Raw genomic sequence first — 26,877 nt, 5'->3', positions numbered from 1 at the left:
GGTAGCGCTCAGCACTACCTATGTGGGCGGGAGCAGGAGGGAGAGTCGGGTCCAGCGTTCTTTTGCGTGCATGTGCGTGCATGTGCGCAAAAGAGCGCAGCAATTCCCCCTGAGGCACGGAGCTGCCTCAGGGAGAGTGAATGGATATTAAAACAATTAAATAAATGATTTTAAAAATTATTTAAACATGTCCCCTCCTGTGACTGTGTCACATGAGTTGGGATATGTTTTTAAATTTATGGAGATGTATTTATTTATTTGATAAAGGCTTCAAGAAACCTCATTCCGCTTGTGGGTGAGGTTTCCTGAAAAATGCCAAGGGTGCTTGGGCTTTTTGCCTGCCCACCAACCATAAAGTTGGACGGGCAGCATTCTCAAGTGCCTCAATTAATTCCTTAATGGCCTTAATAGGCCATTTACATTTCAGTGGGTGCACGGCCAACTCCGGCAGGTGCCCGCTGAACGAAATATCACGATGGTGCACGGTGACGTTGGGACACACGCCCGATGTCATCACGTGTCATTTTACGCGTCGGCGTGTCAGGCCTGCCCCCGCACACCAACGAAAAAATCCTGCCCCATGCCAGAATTTTGAGGTTGGCAGGCGGGCGCAGTCGGCAGGCCCCGGAGTAGCTGGGAAACAGCCCGCTGCCCCCGATCGGCCCCCGTCTGCAATTTCACGCTGGCTGGCCAATTAACGGGCAGCCAGCGTGAAAGGCACGCTGAAATGCTCAGCGCTGCCGGGGTGGGGGTGGGAGGATGGAGGGCTCTGAAGTCAGCGCGGACATGGGGGAGCGCTCACAGAAAGCTCCCTGAAAGCAGAGAGCTGCCTCAGGGAGCTGAAGAATTTAAATTCAATAAAAACAGATTTTAAAATCCAGAAAAAGTGCCCACGCATCGGAAACAGTCACTTGAACATATCCAACATGAAAATTGTATGCAAATATTTTTATTTTTTAAAATTTAATGACAGAAACCTGATTCCACCCTTGGATGAGGTTTCCTGAAAAATGCAAAGGCTGCCTGGCTGATTCACCCGCCCGCCAACCATAACGTTGGACGGGCAGCGAAAAGTCCCAGTTAATTGAGCCGTTAATGGGTTTAATAGCCCTCTTAATTGTTGGCGGGCGCACTTTTGAAATATTGTGCGAGTGCACGATGACGTCAGGACACTCACCCGATGTTACTGTGCGCTATTTTACACTCGAGCATGTCGGGTGCGCGCCCACACGCTGAGCGAAAAGTTCTGCCCCTGGAATAAAAATAGGAATGCAGGAAATATGCAGTTATCCATCTGCATATGAAAAGAAAAAGGCTTTATGGACTTTGGCCCAATGGAAAATGCAACCCCCCTAATGCTGAATCAGATACAGCAGGCAGGAGAACAACAATGAAAAATGGAGAGTCGGGAATGCTGGCTTCTGTCATAGGGAAGCACTTAATGGATTTAATGGGCAGCAGTAGAGTTTCAAAAAGCTGAAAGTGGTGAAGCAACAAAAAGGCATTAAATGACAGCATGGTATGAAAATAGCTATATATAAAATTTTAGGCTATGCTAATTATGTGATGTAATAACAAGGACGAGAAAAGGCTGTTTGACCCAGCAAAGCTCATCACTTCTACACTTAATTCTCTCATTGTGCCAATGTATTTTGAGGTCTCCAATGATTTTGCCTGCTTGGCAGATTATTGTAAGCATTGAGTAACTTTCAAGTAAAGTCCCCCCCTGATTTTAAATGTCCTGATCTTCTTTTCCTGGACTGTTCATCTCATTTCCAGAACTGATGAGCAGAAATTTCCTCTCATTAAATATTGGGAATCCTGAAGCCATGGATTTCATCCCTGTTCTAAACTCCATTCCCTTGCTGCTGACTGCATCCTTCACTATGGCAACTAAACTATACCATTTGCAACCTTGGTGTCTTACTTGACTCTGAGATGAGCTTCCGACCATATATTCCTGCCACCACTAAGACCACCTTTTACCATCTCCACAACATTGCCCAACTTCGCCCCTGCCTCTGCTGGTTTGCACTTGAAACCTTCTTTCATGCCTTTGTTACCACTAGACTTGACGATTCCAACATACTCTTGGCTGGTTTCCCATATTCAACCTTGTTTAAATTTAAGGGCATCCAAAACGCTGCTGCACATGCTCTTACTGTGCTCACTGATCTACATTGGATCCTGATGAAACAATATCTTGATTTTAAAATTCTGATCTTTGTTTTCAAATTCCTCCATCGCTTTGCCCCTCCCTACCTCTTTACCCAGACGAGAAAAAACAGTTCGGGCCAGTACTCTTATCCCCCAGTTTTTACTGGTGTTCTATTTCGAGGTATACAAGACCAGTTTGGACCAGTATGCTTATTTTCCAGTTTTTACTGTCTTTTCCTTCTGGGTAATGTCCTCCTGCCCCATGGTCCTCCGAGATATCTGCTTATCTAATTCTGGCCTCTTGACCATTCCCAATTTTAATTGATCCACCATTGGTGGCTGTGCCTTCAGTTGCTTAGACTAAGCTCTAGAATACACTCCCTATGCCTCTCTGCCTCTCCACTTCACTTTCTTCCTTTACAATACTCCTTAAAACCTACCTCTCTGACTAAGCTATTGGTCATCTGACCTAATATCTCCTTATGTGACTTGGTGTCCTAATTTGTTTTATAATACTCCTGCGAAGCTTCTTGGGTAATTTTATTATGTTAAAGGCACTATATAAATGCAAGTTGTTGTTACTTGATACTTTGAAGTAATAATCTGGATTCACTTTATCTATACATATATTCATTTATACACCTTGCTGAAGTCACCTTTTAAACACTTTCTGGATGCTGCATGATAGAGAGTGAGCTATTCTAATCTTCACAGCTCACCTCATTTCTGCAGCATCAGTCTTGTTACTCTCTGTACCCTTTCTCACTCATGTATGTTTTCTAGCGATTGGTGCCAAGTGCTCTAACAGGTATAAAATTGGCACAAAAACATATCAATTTAGCAATGGGTAGCCTGTTTTCAATCTGCACAGGCATTGATCCCACTGCTAAATTTGTGGGGACCATTTTTCCAGATGAAAAGCAGTGATCACTAACACCTACTCCACTGATGTGTGATAACTTCAATGGAAAATTGTATAGAACCTAGAGCATAATGTCAAAAATAGAAACCATTTTGTGCTGTTTCTGCAAGGGTTCTGCCAATCTCCTGGCCAAGTTCCAGTGGGAAAGGATGTTAATTGTATTACAATTGTGTTTAATTGTATGCAGGTGGTGGGCATTAACTGGGGTTTCACTTGAGCACATACCAAGAGACACTTATTGAAACGTTGGTGTGGTTAGGTGGTATATGCTTATGTTTATTTACAAAGTGAAATACAAGATTGAGTAAAGATTGGTCCCAGTGCTATCCTTCACCAACTGGCTTTCTTTAATATAACAAAGTGGGAGAGATCTAACAGAAACTTAGGATTGCTGTGTCTCACTTATGACGCAGCAACACACTTCTGAATGATGTTGGTAAATTGGGATGTCTATTCAAACACCAAGGTTACCTCTCACCCCAATGAGAGCTAAAATATGAAATTCACCCATTAACGCAGTTAGTATTTGGAGCTTTTTTAAAAAACTACCTCAAATGAAACAAATGCATAGTTAAAAACTGAGTGACTTGTGGGCTTCGCCTCCACAGGCCATTCCTCCTTTGTGGACGCAATGTAATAATGTCTGCATCCATTTTTTTTTAAGATTTGTTCTTGTGAGCTTGGAGAGAGGTCAATTGGGCCCATTATGCATGATTGGATATTTTTCATAGTTCAACATGAAATGACAGTAAAACTAGGCATTGTAGTACTTACAGCTGGCAAAGCAAAAAATGAAACTCCTACAAGAGCAAACATTGAAGCTAAAAGACGACCTGCCCAAGTCTTCGGTGTCTTGTCACCATAGCCAATTGTAGTCAGTGTAATCTGTACAAAGAAAATCAAAGTTACACAACCACATACGGATTGTTCCTGATGTTTGGTGCAGAAAAGTAATTGTGCTACCTACAGAAATCTCACCAAGGATAAAAAGAAAGCTGCCTATACTGGAAACCTGAAATAAAAACAGAAAATGCTGGAAAAAGCAAGGTTCATGGCATTTACAAAGAAAACAGATGGCTCAATGTTTTGGGCATATAGATGTTCCATCGGAATCTTAGGTGGGAATCCTTGCAGCAAAGTTCAGTTCAAGTAATTTCCTTAACTGTTCCACCTACTGCTGTCAATCCTCTGGGAACTGCTAGAACATTTATGAGCTTCTTTCAGTAGGCATTTTTAGGCAGCTCATCAGGATCATCATGCCATCATGCTACTTATAAAGAGATGGGTTGAGTAACTTCCTTACAGCTCAGTTGGCCATATAGACCAACAATATTACAGACTGAATCTTCACTTTGTACTGGGTTTGAACCTCAGTGAGGTGATGCTCGGCCTGCTACAATTGACCTCAGGGTCCACAGGTTAGGAAGACCAGATCCGCCAGGGTTCCTATTCCTGATCACTATCCAACAATTCCTGCTAGAAAGTGTAAGTTAAAATAATTGGCCAAAGAACTAGAGGGGAAATGAGGAGAAATTGCTTCATACAAGTGTTGTGGTGGAATCAGATTCCATTGGAACTTTCAAAAACAATTGGACAAGTACTTTAAGAGAACTAATTTGCACGGTTATGAATAAAAAAGTTGGCATGTAGGACTAAATTGGACAGCACTTTCAAAGATGTCAGCAAAGGCATGATAGTCCAAATAACTTCTTGCTGTGGTATATGATTCCATGAATGTCTATGAATGAACCCTAATGATTAAGTAGCCCATGTACATCTGTAATATAGACTTTGCTGACTGTACTTTAGGCACAGAATGGAACATGCACCAGATATCAACAGGCATAGGGATCACTAGACAAAACAGGGCCATAGCTGGCAGGATTCCTGGACATGCTGACAAACTGCTGCTGGGGCTTAGGGGTGTTGAAGCTGAAGAAATGCTTGCTCCCTTGGTTTGGGGTATCCTATGTCATCATTAATTTTTAGCATCATGGGAACAGGAGTTAACCATTCAGCTCCTCGAACCTGTCCCAATATATACAATTAGCTTATGGCTAGTCCGAATCTCAGCCCCATTTACCTGCCTTTACTCTCTATCCCCTGATAATTTTGCCTAACAAAAATGTATGAATCTTGATTTTGAAATTTTCAATGAACCCAGACTCAACAACTTTTCGAGAGAAGAGCGTTCCAGATTTGACTACCCTTTGTGCAAAGAAGTGCTTCCTGACGTCATCTTAGAACAGCCTAGCTCTACTTTTAAGGTTATGCCCCCTTTTATCTGGATACCCACGCTACACTATATAGTTTCTCTGTCTCATCAGGTACCAGGCCATAAGCATTGGCAATGCATTTGTCGATGGTTATGCTTGGCAAGGTACTGCCAAACTAAATTAACCTTTTGCACCTGTTCACCAGCTTTTAGTGTTTTTGTACCTGGCTGCCTAAATCTCTCTGCTCTTTCACAGTTCTTGGCTTCTTGCGTTTTGGAAAATACTGTCTTTCTTAGGTCCCAAGTGAATGATCTCACACTTCCCACATTCAACTATATCTACCACAGTTTGTCCACTTACTTAATCCATTTCCCTTATGATTTTTCTGCTCCCATTGACAACATATAGAATTCTGTAGAAATTGCATGAAAAGATTCACTCATCTTTTTCCTATAGAACAAATAAATACGGTGGAAATTCTTCATTGTGCAAGGCCTTAGTTGGACTGTTGGGTTCAGTGTAAGGCATCCCATTATAGGAAGAATATAAGAGCAATGGGAGAGTTACAACCTATATTCAGTCAGATGGCATCTGGGATGAAAAGTTACCCTAAGGAAAAGAGAAATGGACCGATAGAAGTTTCCCAGGTTATAAAGGAATATCATAATGTCAACATTGATAGACTGTATTCATTGGTCAGCAAGGTAGTAACGAGCAACTCCCTCCCCCACTCTATGTGTCCAAATACCACAGGTCAAGAAGAAGGCTCACCTCCAGCTTCTTAAAGGCAGTTACAATTGGGCAATAAATGCTGGTCTTGCCAGTGGCACTCACATCCCATGAATAAATAAATAAAAAGTTAAGATAATCACAAAAAGGATTATAGGTTAGAGGACTATGGGCTAAGTTCCTTGGTACAAGGTGAGTGCTCAAGACAGGGAACTCAAGTCAGGGGAGGGAGAGGAAGCCAGGACTTTGCTGCCACTCCTCCTTGCCCACAAGGAAGGTAAATAGAAACTTATTTTACTCGGCTCCTTCTGGTCCTGACTGCTGTTCACATCGACCTTTTCCAATGGTGTCATTGAAGACCAATCTGAACATTTAAAGAGGACCCCACCGGGTTGACCATTCTGTATCATACTAATGTTCTATGTTCAGTTTATGGAATTATCCCAATTCCTTTTTGTAAGGAAAAATTTTGTAACTGGACATAAAAAATATCTCTAGAATTGATTGAACCAGAGCCTACTTGGGGAATTTCTGAATTTCTGTTACTTTGCAAGTGTCAATCCTACAAGATTAAAATCACATACTTTTAAAAACATTGATCCACAAATACTAACAGACAGTCATAGTTAGCTGAGGTTTCCTCCATTCTGGGAGTTGCATCATGGCTTAACTGAATAATGTTTCAGTTACAATATTCAGAAGGTCTCCATGCTCGTGAATAACTATTAGATAAATAATTTAACCAGAGTTCACAGATATACTTGTGTTGGTGCACTGGGATTCTGGGGTGGCATTAGGAAGGCAGTAGCTGATTTCAAACATGGCAGATGTATGGCCTGTGCCCCCTTCATCTCTGTACTCGAAAGACCTGCTTCCATTTACCCCTGAACCTCCATTCACAGTTTCCAAAGGTTTGCGAAATTAATTCAGCTAAGATTCTGTATAGCTTATTCTCTTATACTTTGTGCCCAGTGACAGATTGCTGACCCATCACCCATCAAACATGCTGCAGTATGTTGCAGCATTTCCAACAGTAGCCCTCAAGCAAGGCAGCATTTAGGATTACAATCCTCAACTAAAGATTGACGGACAGCCCAGATAGATATTGGATTGAAATTTTGCGAACTCAACTGATAAATTTTGGAATTTCTTCTCAATGTTTGACTACAGTGGAGATTTTTTTGTAGAACAAAAATCCACCAATGGCACACAATTTTTTTTAAGTAAATACATTGGTGTGGTAGTGCCTGCATCATTTCAATTCAGCTCATCACCTGTGATGCCCCTCAGCAAAGTCACACTAGGGCAACAAAAGAGCAAAATACATTAACCTACTTGCATCACAACAAAGCCTGATTTTGGTGTGAAATACATTATTAATGTAGTGTCACCTTATGTATAACTTTTTACAAACATAACAAGAAATTTTAATTAACTGAAGTGAAAATCAAGTAATAGAAAATGAATTATTGGTTATCCCTAAAACCTTTGCAGGCAGCAATCTCAGAAAGCCCAAGTACAGTCCCATTGTCCTGATTGAATAGGTTAGTGACAGCACTTACCAAACCCCACCACAATGCATCCGCATAGGTATTAAAATCCTGTGTGCTGTTTCTGGCATCATTATCATCTTTTTCAACCAGGTAAACAAGGAACGAGGCCAGAATGAGTGACAGGAATCCAATGTACCAGGCAGTGATGAGTTCCTGATAAAGATGGAAAAGATCTGTTAATTCATTCAAAGGTCATAAATACACAGTGCCCCACTCTTGCCATCTTGAATTAATATGATGCCAATCCACTCAATGACCAATTTATGTTTTTCAAGATTTCAGTAGCACAGAACATGTCTGATTATAGACTTGTATCTTACTTTCTTAATTAATATCTTAACTTCATTTCAGTAAATGAGGAAATAGGATTATTCAAAATGTTCTTTATTTAGACGTTACGTGATAAATAACTAGCAATTTGAAGATTTAAGTGATGATTTCACAGGGCAAATTTCTCTCCATAGAATTCATTGTGACTGACCTTCTATTTCAAGTACACATACTTCATGTTGGAAAATTCAAAATCAAGCTTTAACTCCAGATGTGTATAAGTGATGAGCAGAAAAATGCAGATTACACTTCTTCACTGAAACGTTTCTTGTCAATAAATCACAGGCTACACTCTCTTCCACAACCTCGTCCAATTTCAGGGAGGATCGATGTGAAGAATAAGGGAAAATTCAATGCAGTAAGGCTTACCACTGCCTGCCCTGCACTTCCTTTCCCCTGCCAGGGCTGCTGCTTGCCTGTCCTTCCCTGCCTGCTGCAAGTAGTACCTGGGGGGACACAGGGTCAGTTTTACCACTGCTCCTATGGGTGCTATGGGGAAGGGTGATGGTAAGCCCTGGTAACAGTTGTAACAACCCAGACATGCCCCCACAGTGAGGGGAGGGGGGGAAGGTGGAGGGGCAGAGAGATTTGTAGTGACCTCCTCTCCCTTCTTTCCACCTTAGAATTTACCTGATGGCTGGGTGAGGCCTGGGTGATGGCTGAGACCTTTTAAGTACAATATCTAATTGGATTTTTGGGGGTGGTTCTGCCCCTTTTTTGGCACTCACGGCTGCTTTGGTACTCTAGCGGTGTCAGCTGTGGCTCAGTTCATAGCACCCTCGCCTTTGAATCAGAAGGTTGTGGGTTCATGTCCCACTCCCGGAAACCAAGAACTGTGATTGTACTCGAAAAGAGTTGCAATCTGTGACTGTTGATAACTCAAAAGAGTATCATCCATATTTTATGCCCTTCCAAAATTGGGCCTTTTCTTGGTGATGGAAATCCAGCCAGGAGCCAGCCTTGTATCTGAGATGATCTCAGAACTAGGAAATTGGATGTGGGTTCTGGCAGTCTTCTGATGGGGCAGGCTGTGATAGTGTTACTTTTCTTTCCTTTTTCCACCTGTGTTGGACTTTATTATCAGCATATACTGGACTCCTGGTGGGATTCTTGACACCAATAGAAAGCCTGCCATGGTATCAAGACATCCTAGTTATGTGCTCTTTCTAGGTGCAACTCAGTGGCAGGAGTGAGGTGGCTGGCTGGTTGGTGTTAGTAGGAACTTCTTTGGAATAAGATTTGGGTCTTGAGAAGGCCCATAAACTCATGCCATCATGTTTGATAGCTCCAACTCACTTTCTGGCACGCAATAGGCGAACCAATGAATAGGTCAGACATAGTTTCTACCTGAGAGGCACCAGCCTCAAATATGTCTAATCTGACAAAACTTGTCATCACTGGGAATACTCTCAGTACATCAGCAAATTTACTGATCAGTTTGGGGCAGCTATAAGGCCAGTTAAACTCTGTGTCAGTTTTCAAAATCCCATTTATAGCATGCTGAAGTTAGACAATAGGCTGGTTGTATATTGAAGATCAAAGTTTCTATAGTACCATTCATGAGACAGATGGACTGCAGTGATTCAACAAGGTGGCTCAGCATCACCTCCTGAAGGGCAATTAGGGATTGGCAACAAATGTTGGCCTAGCCAGCAACTCCCACATCCTATGAAAGAATAAAAAGTAAACTTTGACTGGACTTAGAAACTGAAACACTGGGACTTCCACTGCAGATAGCCCTGAAGTTGATACATCCTCCATGCTGGATTACAGTTCCGCTAAGTGGGCATTCATGGCTGTACAGGTGCAGCTTGTGCAATCCTCCACAATCACCACAAATATCATCAGGTATTCAGCACACTTTGACAGGCACTACAGCATGGCTATTGGCAGCCCCCATATACTGTCAATTATAACTTCAAGCCCTGACTGACTTGGAAATGACAAAGGGACCTGAGTTTGTAAGCTCTGGATCAACAGGCAGCTGTTACAGGGCTGTGCCATCTGCTGCAAGGGTTTCTGGAGCTTTCCTGTAATATAGGGAACCATTGTCAATGGCAATCAAGCTCATTTCCAAGCAACATTTCTCCCTGTTTCCTTTGAGTCTTGCATAGGAATCTACTGCTATATCAGCCAATGTATGGACCACATGCATCAGATAGATGGCTGATGCATTGATCAGCATGGCCAGCACTCCCATCTACTTTCCTGTGTGGCTGATGTGGTGCTATCTGCTCAATCTCAATAATTGCATCCTTTTTGATGTGCTGATGCTTACAAATGTTGCTGAGAGGAACATGGGGGACTTTGAAGCCTGGAAAGGAGCAAATATTAGAATTCTAACGCCAATCAACATGATCAAACAAGGATCCCATTGCAAGACAGTAACTGTGTTTGATATTCCTGTGGTTGTATGTTTCACTGAAGTGATGAATGTGAAAATGAATCAGACACAGGAGGGTATTTGTGCTGAGTTTCGGAGAGTCTAGTGGATTCACCTTTGTACTCTTATATTCAAGGATGGCTCAAATGGCCTCCCTCAACAGGATCTGGGACTTATAACTTCTGTGACAACCTCTAATTTATTCCATTGTATTATGTGGCATCTTGTTGTGCAAGCAGAGAAATAATCTTCACTTCTGTAAGTTGAAGGGACATATGGAAATATAGACATGTGCTCAACCTGCAGTCAATTTACCTATCAGTAAGAGACACTAAGGTGTTTATGCTTAAAATCAGCGTAACTGAACCAAGCTGTGACAGACAGCTAGGTTGGGTTATGATGCTTCTTATTTGTGAAGAACTTTGATGATGCCAGTATTCCAAGACTTTTAATTGCAAGCACAAGTTACAGATTTAACCTGTGCCCTGTTGGTGTATGAATATGTGTCATGTGCCATGAAACAGCTATAAGGTTGGTTGAGGGCTTGGCATGGGCCAAAAGTACAGGTACAATAGGTTGACACTCAACAGTCTGTACACACTTGGGCAATTAGTAGGTGAATGATACTGAGGGGTAGCCTTTATTTGTTTTCTTCAGAATCAGACTGCAGACCTTACAAGTAATGCTCATAGCCAGATTTCCCACCCCATTGTCAGCTGAGGAGGGTGTCCAATAGTGACAACAGAGCAACCCTCCTGTACCTACTTCATGCAGCAACACATTCACTTCAGCAGCCGTTTGATTGGGTACATCGCCACTCCATTATTTACCCATGGAGTCAGTTTGCTGCCTCCATGTCTGTTTTGAAATCTACTGGTTTTGACAGCTATCTCCATCCACAGCAACTCCCCAGCCCCCAACACCACTGATCCCCCTCCACCAGACAGATGAAAAATATTGTTATTATCTTTAAACCTTTGTAAAGGCTGAAAATATGTGTTGTCCTATGCAGCCAGAGTTACATTCAAGTGGCCACATCCCTTTAATTGTTGCTTAACAAATTAAAGGGGTGTTGTCACGTATAACTTCTTGTCCAACACCCCACCCACCGCAGGAACAGGGGCTCACTATGCCTGGCTAATTAAGGCTTCATTCAGGAGATGAGATTAGTCTAGCAAGGTTTCGGTGAACGAAAGGCTGGCTTCAGCACTGGGCAGGTAACATTTGCTCCACTCTATACTCTGATCTCAAATGGATGCCCTCTATCTTCTTAGTTAAAACTGTTCTGTTGAAGGGTCGTGAGGACTCGAAACATCGACTCTTTTCTTCTCCACCGATGCTGCCAGACCTACTGAGTTTTTCCAGGTAATTCTGTTTTTGTCCCGAAAAGCTCAGTTTCCTCCCTTTGTCAAATATGCCTTCTCCTCAATTCTCCTGAATTCTCTATAAAGCTTATAAAGTTCATCTAAGATTTGAATCCTGAGGAGCTTGCACTGTGGAACACATCCCAATATGTCTTAACCAGAGGGTCATAGCCCCCAAATTACTTATGGACGTATTGAACTTTTAAGTAACACATGTTTTTTTAACTAAAGGGCATACAGAAGCTGGCTGAGACTGTAAGGTAATCACTTGCTGGAAAATTCCTACGTGGATTACTTGACCAACTAGTTCAGCGAGAACGGAATGTCGCATTTAAAAGATGTGACACGGCCTACTTCAAACAGAGGCACTTCAAAGGAAAAGATACAATGCAAATTGAACTGTGATCTCCTGTGGTTGTGGAGATAATGGAACCATGATTACCATCCCAGTCAAAGCCACCTTCTGAGAGTTATATCCCAGGCTGTGGACATGATGTGAGTTGAAAGGACAGCAGTTTCTAGGTGGAAGACATGTTTGTTTTTTTCCCTCCAGGAATTCAAAAGAAAAGGAGTTACAAGCCCACTGCAACCCTGGTCCCTGTGTGCTAGTCTGGTGTCCTGCTCTGGTGTGTGTGTGCTGTGAAGGCCACAGCTGAAGAACACAACTGGGCATCCCTGTGCTTGTAGGTAAGAAAAAAGAAAAACTCTTTCTCTCTGATTGCTGGAAGCAAGTCACAAGTCAGCAAAGCCACAGCCGAAAAGGAAACGGGACAACTCCACTCAGCTAAGCTGCAGAACCAAGAATCTCCAAACCAACTGCTCAACTGCCAAAGTCTGCTTTACTGGAATCATCCAATTTAACAGCCACAATGTTTCATAATCTACTCCTCAAGGACAAGTCAAAGGACCGATTCGTATATCTTTTTAACTTTTATTTCTGGACTCAATTTCTCATTCCTAATCTGTGTGTATGTGTGCTGCGTTTTTATTATTTTTTCTCATGTTTAGTAACTAATAAACTCTTTTTTTTGACTCAGACAGCCTGGCTAAATTGGCTCCTTTTTAAACATAAATACATTTGGACTGGAAGAAGGTATCCATGAAGGAATCCCTTTTAAATTAACCCTGTTGCGACCAACTGAGGGGTTAAATAAAGAAAGGGAGCCAGTTAACCCTCCTCACCCAGGAGCATAACAATTTGGGGATCTCATTCGGGATCATAACAAATTGGGGAGACCTCACCCGGGGATCAGTCGTAACAAGTACCAACTCCTTGTAATGCCATAAGTTTGGACTAAATATTATTGAATTACCCTGTGGTACATCACATCAAGCAATTTTAGGCATAATTTATTTCCTTTTATCCAACAAAGTTTTAAGTTCAGGCATTTCCATAGCACATGTGCCAGGCCCTGCTCAGTTTATATTTAACTCTTGGTTACTTTATTAGCTAACATATCATATTTTTGCCTACCAAGAATATTTTCCTTCCATTTGTTTATTTCAGTATTTTCACATCAGATTACAAACTGAGGATCTTATGGAAAATGAAAATCAGCTACTGTATGGAATTCAATAAAAAATAAACAGAAAGCATAAAGAATGACAGGTATTAAATCAAAGTAAATCATGGATAAGGCAATGATTTCACTTCATTTATTAGGTCCTATACCTTGCTGTGTGAACAAATTGCTGAGCCTAAAAGTTTCCATGTGCCTCCTCTCCGGTCCATCCGTAACATGCGCAGTATTTGTAGAAAACGTAAGCTTCGCAGTGACGTTGCCACTATGTTCTGCAGTGTCCCCACTGCAACAATCACCACAGAACCAATCAGGACGATGATGTCTAGACAGATATAAAGAAAACAATGGGATGTGAACAATAGCTTGATTATTATCCAGCATCCAACAAGATTTCAGGAAAGGTTTAACTCAGATTCTTCAAAAGACTAACTATGTATTAGCTGAGGCTCAGTTGGGAGCAGTCTTGTCTCTAAAGGTTTTGGGTTCATATCCCAATTCAAGGATTTGAGCATAAAATCTAGGCCGACATTTCAGTGCAGTACTGAAGGGCTGCTGCAGTGTCAGAGGTGATGCCTTTCAGGTGAAGTGTTGAATCACGGCTTCATCTGCCTTCTCAAGTGGATGCAAAAGATTCCACTTTGAAGAAGAGCAGGGGAATTACTCCTGTGTCCTGGTCAATATTTAACCCTCAACCAACATCACTAAAACAGGTCATCCGCAGTAGTTTTTTGTTTTTATCAATGGGATAATTGTTGTGCACAATTTGGCTGTTGTATTTCCTTTGTTACAACACTAATTACACTTCAGAGGCAGTTAATTGGCTGTAAAGTGCTTTGGGATGTTTTGAAGTCATGAAAGGCATGGTATAAATGAAAGTTCTTTCACTTTTTCTATGTATCACACTGGTGCTACATACTGGGCTACACTTTGCTGTGAAAAAATGTGAAGTAGACCAGGCTGTGCAAACAGCATCTCCTGGTGACACTGAGAGTGGAATGGCAGCAAGTTGGAAGCAGGTGACCATATCAACTAGTGGGGCTGCATTGGGTGCACGACATAAAGAGGAATCAGTGAGATGAGAACAACAAAGTAAAAAGAGACCTTTTGTCAGAACAGGAGAACGTTAGAGATGTAACAGGTGAGATGTAACAAATAAGTACAGAGGCATGGAAAAGGGGAGGGCAGGAAGAACAAAAGGGAAGGTCAATGATGGGAAGAAGTCAGGAGAGATTAAATGGACAAACAGATGATGATGCAAGGCAAAAGGAGATGGTAGTGGGGTAAGTAAAGAATCAAAAGATGAGGTTCTAGATGAGATGTCAATGGGAATGGCAGAATCCTTACCAGCAGCTCCCATCCAAAGAAAACAGCAGATTTTATGATCTAAAATTGTTGAACTCAAGTGCTGAGTCTGGAAGGTTGTAAAGTGCCTAACTGAAAGATGAGGTGCTGTTCCTCGAGCTTGCGTTGAGCTTCATTGGAACAACGCAGGAGGCCAAGGACAGAAAGATCAGAATGGAAGTGGGTAGACAATCAAAATGTCAGGTGACCAGAAGCTCGGGATCATGCTTGTTGACTGAATGGTGATGTTCTACATAGCGGTCACCCAATCTGTGTTTGGTCTCCCCAGTGTAAAGGAGGCCACATCGTGAGCAGCATATCCAATATACTAAACTGAAAGAACAAGTCAGCCTCTGTTTTACCTGGAAAGAGTTTTTGGAGCCTTGGACAGTGGAAAGAGAGAAGGTATGTGTTATAGTTAGGTGGGGGAGGCGACATGGTGGTTGGGAGATCCAATCACTGGAGGATGGGGTATGACGTAGTGGAGATGGTGGTTAAGGCATTTGTAGTCCAGGGTGGGTCTGATCATGAAGGACTGGAGATAGAGATCAGGGGCTGGTGCAATGGAGAGAGATTGGTTGGTGGAGGGTGATCAAGTGATAAATGAATGGAAATGTTGGTCAGAGATGGATCTAATCACAGAGAGGTGGAGATGGTGGTCACAGGGGTGGGTTGGAGGGAGGGGTGGGGGAGGCAGTGTAGTAGACTTAATTGCCTTAACCTCAGGACACTGAAGATGGTGGTTCAGGGAGTGGGGATTCCAACTGTGTGGTGGGGGGGGCGGGGTAACTTGACGGGCTTGGAGGAAACGCTCCTCCTGGCCCACAAGCAGTGCTGTAAAGAAACTTCTCTGAAGGATTCAGCCCTTCTCCCCTCCTTTTATCTGCCAGTTTTCCTGATGTGACAACATCGGAAGGGTGCAGAAGAGATTAATAAGAATTGTTCCATGGGGATGAGGAAATTCAATTATATGGATAGATTGGGGAAGTTGCGGCTATTCTCCTCGGAGAAGATAGACGAGATTTAATAGAGGTATTCAAAACCATGAGGGGTCTGGACAGACTAGATAGGAAGAAACTATTCCCAATGGTGGAAGGATCTAGAACCACAGCACACAAATTTAAGGTGATTGGCAACAGAAGCAATGGTGACATGAAGAAAGACTTTCCACACAGCAAGTAGTTAGGATCTGGGATGCACTTCCTGAGCATGTGGTGGATACCGATTCAACTGTGGCTTTCAAAAGAGAATTGGACAATTATCTGAGAAGAAACTTTTGCAGAGTTATGGGGTGGAGGAGTGCAACTGGGTAAGTTGGTCTTGCAGAGAACAGACACAGACACAATGGGCTGAATGGCCTATTTCTGTGCTTAACAAATCTATGATTTTATGAGGCCCAGGAAACCTGGCCAAGATGGATTAAAAAAAGAAAGAAAAACTGAAAAAATGAAGGCAGACAGCCTCCTTCAAATGTTTCAATGGCCCGCCTTCCTCCTATGAGTGGATCAGCTGCCTATCTTTCCTGGTTCCATGTAAACCAGAAGTAGGTGGTTTCAAGGTGGGCTAGCTTCCTGTTCCAGATTTTTCACATTTCAGCTTCCCAACTGACCTAAACTTAAAGCAACCTCCAAGACAGATTTAGATTTTAGCACTTGGAATGTTCACAAACTCTGCCCTCATCCACTCACCCCAGGAATATTAAATTCTCAGTCCTGTCCAAATACAAATCAATTCTTTAAAACAGCTACCGCATATTTCTTTTTTTTTAATTCATTCATGGGATGTGGGCTTCGCTGCCTGGACCAGCATTTATTGCCCATTCTTAGTTGCCCTTGAGAAGGCGGTGGTGAGCCGCCTTCTTGAACCGCCGCAGTCCATGTGGTGTAGGTACACCCACAGTGCTGTTAGGAAGATAGTGCCAGGATTTTGACCAAGCAACAGTGAAGGAACAGCAATATATTTCCAAGTCAGGATGGTGAATGTCTTGGAGGGGAACTTCCAGGTGGTGGTATTCCCATCTATCTGCTGCCCTTGTCCTTCTAGGTGACAGTGGTTGTGTGTTTGGAAGGTGCTGTCGAAGGAGCCTTGGTGAATTCCTTCAGTGCACCTTGTAGACGGTACACACTGCTGCTACTGTGCGTGGAGGGAGCGAAGGTTTGTGGATGTGATGCCAATAAAGTAGGCTGCTTTGTCCTGGACGGTGTCAAGCTTCTTGAGTGTTGTTGGAGCTGCACTCATCAAGGTAAGTGGGGAGTATCCCATCACAATCCTAAGTTGTGCTTTGTAGATTGTGAACAGGTTTTGGGGAGTCAGGAGGTGAGTTACTCATCGCACAATTCCTAGCCTCTGACCTGCTCTTGTAGCCACCGTATTTATATGGCTAGTCCAGTTCAGTTTCTGGTCAGTAGTAACGCCCAGGATGTTGATCGTGGGGGATTCAGTGATGGTAATGCCATTGAACATCAAGGGGCGATGGTTGGATTCTCTCTTGTTGGAGATGGTCATTGTCTAACACGTGTGGTGCGAATGTTACTTGCCACTTGTCAGCCCAAGCCTGGATATTGTCCAGGTCTTGCTGCATTTGGACATGGACTGCTTCAGTATCTGAGGATTTGCGAATGGTGCTGAACATTGTGCAATCATCAGCAAACATCCCCACTTCTGAGCTTATGTTGGAAGGAAAGTCATTGAAGAGGCAGCTGAAGATGGTTGGGCTGAGGACACTGCCCTGAGGAGCTCCTGCAGTGATGTTCTGGAGCTGAGATGATTGACCTCCAACAACCACAACCATCTTCCTTTATGCTTGGCATGACTCCAATCAGCCGAGAGTTTTCCCCCGATCCCCATTGACTCCAGTTTTGTTAGGGCTACTTGATGCCACATTCTGTCAAATTCTGCCTAGATGTCAAGGGCAGTCACTCTCACCTCACCTTGGGAGTTCAGCTCTTTTGTCCACGTTTGAACCAAGGCTGTAATGAGGTCAGGAGCTGAGTGGAACCCAAACTGTGCGTCAGTGAGCAGGTTATTACTAAGCAAGTGCCGCTTGATAGTACTGTTGATGACCCCTTCCATTACTTTACTGATGATGGAGAGTAGACTGATGGGGTGGTAATTGTCCAGGTTGGAATTGTTCTGCTTTTTGTGTATAGGACATACCTGGGCAACTTTCCACATAGCTAGGTAGATGCCAGTGTTGTAGCTGTACTGGAACAGCTTGGCTAGGGGTGTGGCAAGTTCTGGAGCACAAGTCTTCAGTACTATTTCCAGAATATTGTCAGGGCCCATAGCCCTTGCAGTATCCAGTGCCTTCAGCCATTTCTTGATATCATGTGGAGTGAATCGAATTGGCTGAAGACTGGCATCTGTGATGCTGGAGACCTCCGGAAGAGGCTGAGATGGATCATCTATTCAGCATTTCTAGCTGAAGATTGTAGCAAATGCTTCAGCTGTATCTTTTGCACTGATGTGCTGAGCTCCTCCATCATTGAGATTGGGGATATTTGTGGAGCCTCCCCCTCCAGTGAGTTGTTTAATTGTCCACCACCATTCATGACTGGATGTGGCAGGATTGCAGAGCTTAGATCTGATTCGTTGGTTGTGGGATCGCTTAGCTCTGTCTGTCACTTGCTACATATGCTGTTTAGCACAGGAAGTAGTTCTGTGTTTTGCTTCACCAGGCTGACACCTCATTTTTAGGTATGCCTGGTGCTGCTCCTGGCATGCCCCTCTGCATTCTTCATTGAACCAGGGTTGATTCCCTGGCTTGATGGTAATGGTAGCATGAAGGATATGCCAGGCCACGTGGTTACAGATTGTGTTTGAGTACAATTCTGCTGCTGCTGATGGTCCACAGCGCCTCATAGATACCTAATCTTGAGTTGCTAGATCTGTTCAAACTCTATCCCATTTAGCATGGTGGTAGTGCCACACAGCACAATGGAGGGTATCCTCAATGTGAAGGTGGGACTTCGTTTCCATAATGACTGTGCGGTGGTCACTCCTACCGATACTGCCATGGACAGGTGCATTTGTGGCAGGCAGGTTGGTGAGGATGAGGTCAAGTATGTTTTTCCCTCTTGTTGGTTTCCTCACCACCTGCCGCAGACACAGTCTAGCAGCTATGTCCTTTATGACTCGGCCAGCTTGGTCAGTAGTGGTGCTACTGAGCCACTCTTGCTCCATTTTTAATAAAGCTTCGAATTCCTTTATTATTTGTGAACGTTTTCTGCATTCACATACATACCACTCAATCCTGATTCCAACTTTGTGGATTTTGAGGGGCAAAAAACACAGCCTATTTTTTCCCTTATCTCTGGTAATAGTTTCTCACTATTTATACTCCTCTAAGACTCCTGTTTCCTTCTGACAGCTTGATTAATCCTGCTCTCCCTCTAGTCTTGAATCCAGGCTTTTCCCAGCCTCTGTCATGTTAGTTTAATTCCTCTCATATTGCCCAATTTACTCTCACTGCAGGACATTAATGTCATTACTGCTCAGGTAAAAGCTAATGCCTTTATATAACCTTTTCTTTGTCCTGATATAACCTAAGCTAAGACAATAGTGTAGTTCTGAGGATGATGAATGTGCTGTGCTTCAGATGACGAGTCAAGCTGAGGTAATGTCTGCCAGTCATAGTGCATGTTTAAGATCCCATCGAACAATTCAAACGAGAGCAGTGATGGCCAACGTTCCTCCCTCAAACCATTAACTGGTCATTTATTTAATGGTGGTTCGGCATATCTATTGCCCCTGCTTAGACAATACCAGTCACTTCATTCCAAAAGAATTCATAGTGGGAAGCATTTTCAGACACGAGGGGCTGGATTCTGAAGTCAGCAAAAACAAATAGCAGCAACTTTACATTACACATATACTTAAACATAGACATTTTATGAGCTTTCACACTGGAAGTTCCTGTCAGCCAAGAATTGAAAAAGAACATCACCTTCTACAGTATATCTGGGGCCTGTGTGAGCAAGACTAGCAACAATGTGGACTAGATTTTGGCAGTCCCATTTTGGGACTGCACAGAGTTGGGAATTGGAAGCAATTGGCCACTGTGAACAGTGAATGTGGAAGTCCCGCCTCCATTTCCGTCTCCAATTATTTTCAGCAAAGCAGGTAAGTGGGCAGTTTGGGAGCCCGACACGGTGATATTCAGAAGTTGCTGGCACCAATCTGGGAATGGGCATTTCAGAACTTTTGCAATTTTCAGTGAGATTGCTGCATTTTAGAAGCTTTCCTAAATCATACCTGCACAGTGGAGGCGTGACCAGTGGATTGGGGACAGGAAGAATGTAAAAGTGTTACCTCCTTTACAGATCATCATGAAATGCTGTAGCCTGAGTTACAACTATGTTTACCAAAGTGAGTGATGACAGTATTGTCATTGGAAAAGGTAAGCCACCATTAAATAATATGTTTGCCATGTTGTTACTTCTGACAACTGGCAAAATGTAAAGTAAAAGAACAGCATTGTAAAAGTGAAAGAATCTTCAGATGCATCAGAAGAAATTATACACTGGATAAAGTGCTATGCTGCATTGTATAGTATTGAAAGGTTACCCCAGTGTGAGATCAATAGCTACTTGTTTTAACGATCCCCGTGGCTTTCATTCATTATTTGCAGGAGAGCTCAGCCATCTGCCTGGCTGTTTGAAAGCTTTGATAGCTGACTGAGCTTTCATTTATTCTTTGCAAAACTGCTCAGCCATCTGTTTGGTTGTTTGAAAGCTGTGTCAGATGTAGGAGCTTTTGGCTGCCATCAAAGGCACTAATAGATTCTGCACTGCAGTTTATTTACACAGCTATCCCAGGGAATGTGAGTTTGATGACTTGGCTGCCTTCCAAAGCATAAATGAATTCTAAATTGCAGGGTTTGTTTGCACAGCTTTGACAGATTTTTCAAAGAGGATGATGGTTTTATGGTGATCATTCAAGTACTGCTGGTGTATTTTGACAGATTTATGAGATTTTCAAAGATTTCTAAATGCTATTTTGTGGTTGCGAGTTCTGTTTATAATGTGGATACTGGGCGAGCGGGTTAGGGACTGAGAATGGGTGATGGGGGTAGGGTGGAAGAAGGTGGTAGGAGTGTTGAAGGGGTGAAGGGGGTAGAGTGTGAATGGGTGAAGGGATGTGAGGGTGAAGGGGTTAGGGAGGTGAAGGGGGTCAGGGTGAGCTGGGGCTTTGCATTGATCTGAAGAAGTGGGCCGATACTCGGTGTCCACCCTGAGTATACTGTTGGGGGCAGTCCCGCCCTCCAGGAGATGAAAATCCCACCTGCCAGTGCTGCCGGGACAGAGGCAGGATTGCGACATCAGGAAAATTCCTGAGTCCTGATTCCCGCCTCCATGATGAAAAATCCAGCCCTATGTCTCTATAACCAATCAGATTAATGGAATGTTAATCAGCAGCACAGCATGCAATTATGTATTACTGTGTCACCTCTATGCTCCATTTGATTATGAAGACCAAGAACTCACAATTTGCACAAAAACTGAGGTAAATTAATTACCTGAGTTAATTCTTCACATTGCTGGTATCTAAAAGAGAATTGTATTTTCTTTGTCACTGTCAATAAAACGACTCTACTGACCTAGGATACATAAAGGCTTTCTGACAAATTTCAGACGGCCTCTCCATCCTCTGAATCGACAACAGCAGCCAGCTGCCCAGACCCTGAGAGCAAACTCTAATCCAAACACAATGATGGTAACAGCTTCCTGTTTAAAAAAGCACAGACAGATATATAGCTTATTACAAAGTATTACAACTTAATATCCATACTAAATCAACATCAAATTTCTATTAGTTATAAATTCGTTCAAAACACCTGGCTTCACTATATTTACCTTTTTGATATTGAAACAAGTTAGGAAATAATCAATGTTAATTAAGTTCCATGAAACACAGGGACATTGTAGCTAACTTCCACCGGTTAAAAACAAAATTGATCTTTAACTGCATCAAGTAGAATCACGTGTTGAATATCAAAGTATTTAGTTTGAAGAGAACTTTGGAGGAATCAAAATGAGAAAGAAATAGACAAGGGTTTGACCAGCAGTGCAACAGAGAGAAGGGAAGATGGGTGATGGATGGAGATGAGTAGATGAATGGTGAGCATAGAGGTGTAGATGTGTAATGGATCTGGAGCTGAATGATCGATGTGGAAGGTTAGATGAACGGGTAGAGCGTAGATGAACAGGGCGTGAAAAGGATTAGATTGGTGGTGTGTGTAGAGGCTTAAATAAGCAATGTCTGTCGGGTGCTGGGTGTGTGAAAGATGTACACGTGTAGATGAATGGTGTGTGTAGAGATATGGATTAATGGTGTAAGTAGTAGAATGACTGAGATATGTAGAGTGTAAATGAGTGGTGTATGTAGAGGAGTGGATGTGTGATGTATGGAGGCAAGGTAGGTGAGCGATGTATGCAGAGTTGTAAACAAATAATTTCCTGTTAATGGACAAATGTGGACCAAATGGCAGATAAACCCTTGAAGTATTAATATCTGTGGAGGTTCACCTTTTGCAGTAACCATTGTAAAAATGACAAGATTTCCGGCACTTTGCATTTCAATGGGTCATAATTATTCTTTGTCATTTTGGATTTTTGGATTAAATTTTGGATTGTTCAAGATGAAAACGTTCTTGACTAATCTACAATACAGTTCACTGTGAGATCTGGGTTCTAACCCAGTCCAGGTTGATGGGATGTAGGCTGTAAGGGTGCTATTGAAAATTGGCTTGAGCATGAGCCTCCTGCAATTAGAGAGATGACAGGGTGGCTCGTGTGAAAATTGTTACATTGATGAAATGGGGGTGTTTTGCTGATGTTGGTGTTTTTTAATTCTTTCATGGGATGTGGGCATCACTGGCAAGGCCAGCACTTGTTGCCCATCCCTAGGTGCCCTTGCTAGGTCATTTCAGAGGGCAGTTAAGAGTCAACCATGTTGTTGTGGGTCTAAGGTCACATGCAGGCCAGACCAAGTAAGGATGACAGATTTCCTTCCCTAAATGACATTAATGAACAGGATTGGTTTTTGCAACAATCAATGATAGTTTCATGATCACTGTCACTGAGACTAGCTTTATATTCCAGATTTATTAACTGAATTCAAATTCCACCAGCTGTCATGGTGAGATTCAAACTCATACACCCAGTGCATTAGCCTGGGTCGTTAGGATTACAAATTCAGCAATGTTGCCACTATGCCACTGCCTCCCCTGTTGTGGCATGGACACAGAGTCAGAGCAGAAGGAGCTTTGATCTGCTTCTGGCTTTGCCATAACCTACTCTTGAGGTGCCTGATATTAACAATGTGGAAGTGTTCCATTCTTCAACACTAACATCTGATTCTTTTATGGGAATTGCAGGATGTTATTTTGCAATATTGTACCTAGCTTTGATAGCAAAATTTAGAAACAGGATCAGACCATACAGTCCCTCAGGCTTGCTCTGCCATTTGACAAGATCACAGCTGATCAAACCAACCCAAAACATCTAAGCAATGCTGGACCATGCTAATTGGATTGCCTTGAAAGCAGATCTTTATACTGTTCTGTCAAATATAATCAGAATCAATTGATTGGAATGTGAGATAATAAGTTACCCCACAAAGCCCAGACAGAAAATTGACGTTGAATGTGCTAAGGCTATAGCTGCATAACACATTAATTAATCAACACAAACCTAAATCTAATAATTAGAAGATTGGATTACAGTGTGTAACAAGAGTTGTGCAAGTTAGATTGTACTTAACCAGTGTTAGAAGCCATTTTTGTGAGAGTGCCTCGAATTCGGAAAATGTTGACAAAATGGCCAGGATTAAGCACCCAAGGACTAATAAAAATCTGTGAAATGAAAAACAAGGGATCAATCATTTCACACATCAAATTTATATAACATCAACATTGAACAAAATGCAGCAATCAACAGAACTATGTACATGGAAAGGAAGCACAGTACCTACATGCTAATGTATGTGGCAAGTCAATGAATCACATCATCAAAGTAATTTGATATTTTATCAACAAGAGTTAAATCTGTAGCAGCAAAGTCTGAAATGTGCCACATTTTCACAGTGAAGCAATTAATGTATAAATCTCACCAGTTACAAGGAAATGTCTACGCAGCTGAGACCTCAGCACATTTGATCCCAATATTCTGCATAGACTCTGGGAGGTATCCTTATGATTTCACATTCCAGCAAGGAGCCTCCAGAAAATTCCAGAAAATCATGCATGAACGTTAACTGGTCAGAAAATCATGTGCAGCAAACATAGAGATTCCAATGTGCTCTTACGCTGGACAAGGCTAGCCACTGGAAATGCAACTTAGAAATTATCCCATAGGTTGTTAATATCACTGCTGTCTCAACTTTCTAATACCCATTGGTTGGTATTATGACTGGAACCTTCAAGAAGTGTATTGCAGGAAGATACCCTTTCCCAGCTATATAACAATAAGGTGATACATACAGAGGAAACAAATAATAAACTGAACACTCATGACCAAGTAAAATAGAGAAAAATCTAACACATCAGCTAAAAAAATACAGCATCAGTTCAGTGCTGATACCCACTCCACTTATAGTACAAGACAATGGTATAATTTGAACCACGGAAAAAAAGAAAACTTACATTTGTTTAGCGCCTTTCACCTCAGAACATCCCAAAATGTGTTACTGGACATTAAACTTTCTCAGAGTCATACGGACTCGAAACGTTAACTGTGTTCCTCTCCGCAGATGCTGCCAGACCTGCTGAGTTTTTCCAGGTATTTTTATTTTTGTTTAAGCTTTCTCAAAATGTCATCTTCCTCTAAAGCTACATTTTTGTTCCCACTTCCTCTTCTCCCATGGACTCTATTCAGAGGGTTGTATGAAGGTCCTGCACTAGCTGGATATTAATTATAGAGTTGGTTTGCAAAAATATAAAATGATTTTCACATTGGGATAAAAGAATCATTGATGCAACATCTTGAGATGATAATGCCACAAAATTAGCTACTGGTTAATGCGTACATTATTGCAGTAGAACATGATTGGAAAACAATTCATGTGATGTGAAATCATTTGTGCATGTCTGGTAATACACAGTTCTTGACACTAATTCTTTCTTGGGATTAGTATACCATTACATCGAATGGTAGTCGATAGAATGTAATGCTAAATCTTTATAAAACGCTACTTAGACCTCAGCTGGAGAATTTGGGAACCACACTTAAGAAACTTCCCTGTGGCAGAATGATCAGTTATCAAAGAATACAGGTTTAAGGTGACTGCCAACAGAACCAGCAACATCATTAGGAAACTTTTTATTTTATGCAACAAGTTGTGATTTAGAATGAACTGCCTGAAAAAGTGGTGGACACAGATTCAATAATAAATTTCAGAAGGATTTGGATGAACACTTGAATGAAAAGAAATTGGCCGGCACAGTCCAAATCATTCTATGATTCTATAACATAGCAAATTCTCAAGGGATGAAATTTCAGGAGTTTTGCTTTTCCAGTGCAAGTGGGAGTAACAGAATTTGTGACCACTAAGACAATAGAATGCAAATCCCATCCAAAATCCCCAGGATGGGAATGTCAGCATGAATGGTCGGCACCTGTACTGAAGTCAAAATGGAGGAGCATTATGCCTTCCCAAGGATGGAAGAAATGCCTTGGAAGTGCCAAACAATGAAGATAACTTTCTTTTTCTCTTCATCTTCAGATGCAGCCAATAGTGATCCTGACAAATGTGATCCATCCTCCAGGATCAATTACCTTAGGCTTACAAGTCTCCCAGGCTTTTTAAAAGCGCTCAGTAGTATTCGTCCTGGTTCTCAGCTGGTGGGAATGGGTCCTGATGCTTTCTAAAGGCATATTAAGCACAATTCCTGTGATTGCCAAGTAACTCACACAGAGCCACCCCTCCTCCGCTGAAAAATTACTGCACATAAAAAGCAGGGTCAAAACCCTGGTGGAACAGGATTCCATCCCAAATTCCAGCTGCAGGCCAACAACTCCAGTCTGCTTTTTGCCATTGCCACAGATTAGAATTTTGAGGCCTCGCTTGTCTAAACCATTGAGGACTGGATTATGCAAAGCTGTTGTCAAATATGATTCTCTGAAACTGAGATCTATCCTTGGATTGCAAGACCAACTGTCCTGAAATACTGAAATTCAAAGCTTTTCAGATAATGTGAAAACCTGAGAAGTGAAGACTCTTTCACGAATGGCTCCATGAGTATAATTTTTTGTCTCACCACAAGCCTTGGAACCAAAGGGGTTCTTTCCATCAATTCTTATACAAGCCACAAGAGGGACCCAATGCTCTCTGTGAATAGGAAATAGTCTATGTACCAAATCCTAAAAATCATTACTAAGGATAATATTTTATCTATACTAATTTTATACTACATATATATATATATATATAAAACAATATACTAATTTTAGTATATTGGTTACATTAATTTTCGCAACAGCATGTCTTTCCATTATCATTCTGACCAATAACCATAATAACAATGTATCAGTTGGTTTAACTATCATGGCCAGTCATTTTTTACCTGTATATTCTCTAGAAACAAGGCTACACTGTACTATTTTAAGTATAGATATTGGTGTTGAAGTTTCAAGTTTAAACTTATTTTCTCTCCTTTTGGGTCAAAATGGGGCTGTTATTTATCTGTGCACCTTGAGAATTTGAAACCTCCATATCATCACCATCACCAAGGTATTTTCTTAGAACCTGAGTGCTGATTATAATAGCAAATATATAACATTAATAACCATCCATTATCTATTAAAATGGTGAGTGTTTAAGGTTACAAAAATGTTGTACCATCAATTGGTATGTGGCAGACTGAAAATAACAGACTGCCCTTAATGTCTTGCGACAATCTTAAACTGTACTTTGAACACCATTCCTGTATTATAGCCCAAAACAAAATATGCAGTGATTTCACAAGAAGCCTTGAAATCAAGCGACATATGCAGCATCAGAATGCGCAGTGATACATTAGTTTCCACTTATTAAAGCAAGTTTGAGATAACCAGAAGTAAGTATATATCTGTCAATTACAAGTGATGATGAATTAAAGATGCTTGGAGAGTAGCAGGAATGTTAAACCAAAGACTGTATGGGGAATACGAAAGTGGGGCTTAAACCAACGCAAAAAAGGAAACACTGAAAAGTGGCCAAGCCGTGCAAGAAGCCGAGAAATGGAAGAGTGTAACAGCTGTGCTGGAGCTGAAATCCTGGAACAATGATGGAAAGAGAAGTGGAATGGAATAGCAGTACGCCAGCTAGCTCCCCCTCCCCTTCTCATCAGTAAAGTTCTAATCGCATCCTCCCCTGACCTA

At 41.9% G+C, this 26,877-nt stretch overlaps 1 protein-coding gene across 1 annotated transcript in view; it reads right to left on the bottom strand.

The window, feature by feature from the left end:
• Window positions 1-26,877, bottom strand: part of kcnq3 (potassium voltage-gated channel, KQT-like subfamily, member 3) — a 536,749-nt gene that overhangs the window by 149,313 nt on the left and 360,559 nt on the right. The window contains exons 2-6 of the mRNA XM_078540589.1: window positions 23,282-23,372; window positions 21,117-21,243; window positions 13,327-13,499; window positions 7,587-7,730; window positions 3,854-3,964 (exon numbers count right to left, since the gene is read on the bottom strand). Of these exons, the coding sequence (XP_078396715.1) occupies window positions 3,854-3,964; window positions 7,587-7,730; window positions 13,327-13,499; window positions 21,117-21,243; window positions 23,282-23,372 (646 nt within the window). The remainder of the gene's footprint in view (window positions 1-3,853; window positions 3,965-7,586; window positions 7,731-13,326; window positions 13,500-21,116; window positions 21,244-23,281; window positions 23,373-26,877) is intronic.

Source organism: Cetorhinus maximus, chromosome 4 (assembly GCF_964194155.1).
Source record: "Cetorhinus maximus chromosome 4, sCetMax3.hap1.1, whole genome shotgun sequence".
In the NCBI taxonomy this organism is placed as follows: Eukaryota; Metazoa; Chordata; class Chondrichthyes; order Lamniformes; family Cetorhinidae; genus Cetorhinus; species Cetorhinus maximus.
The sequence above is the reverse complement of the archived record's forward strand: the minus strand, read 5'-3'. Positions and strand labels throughout refer to the sequence as shown.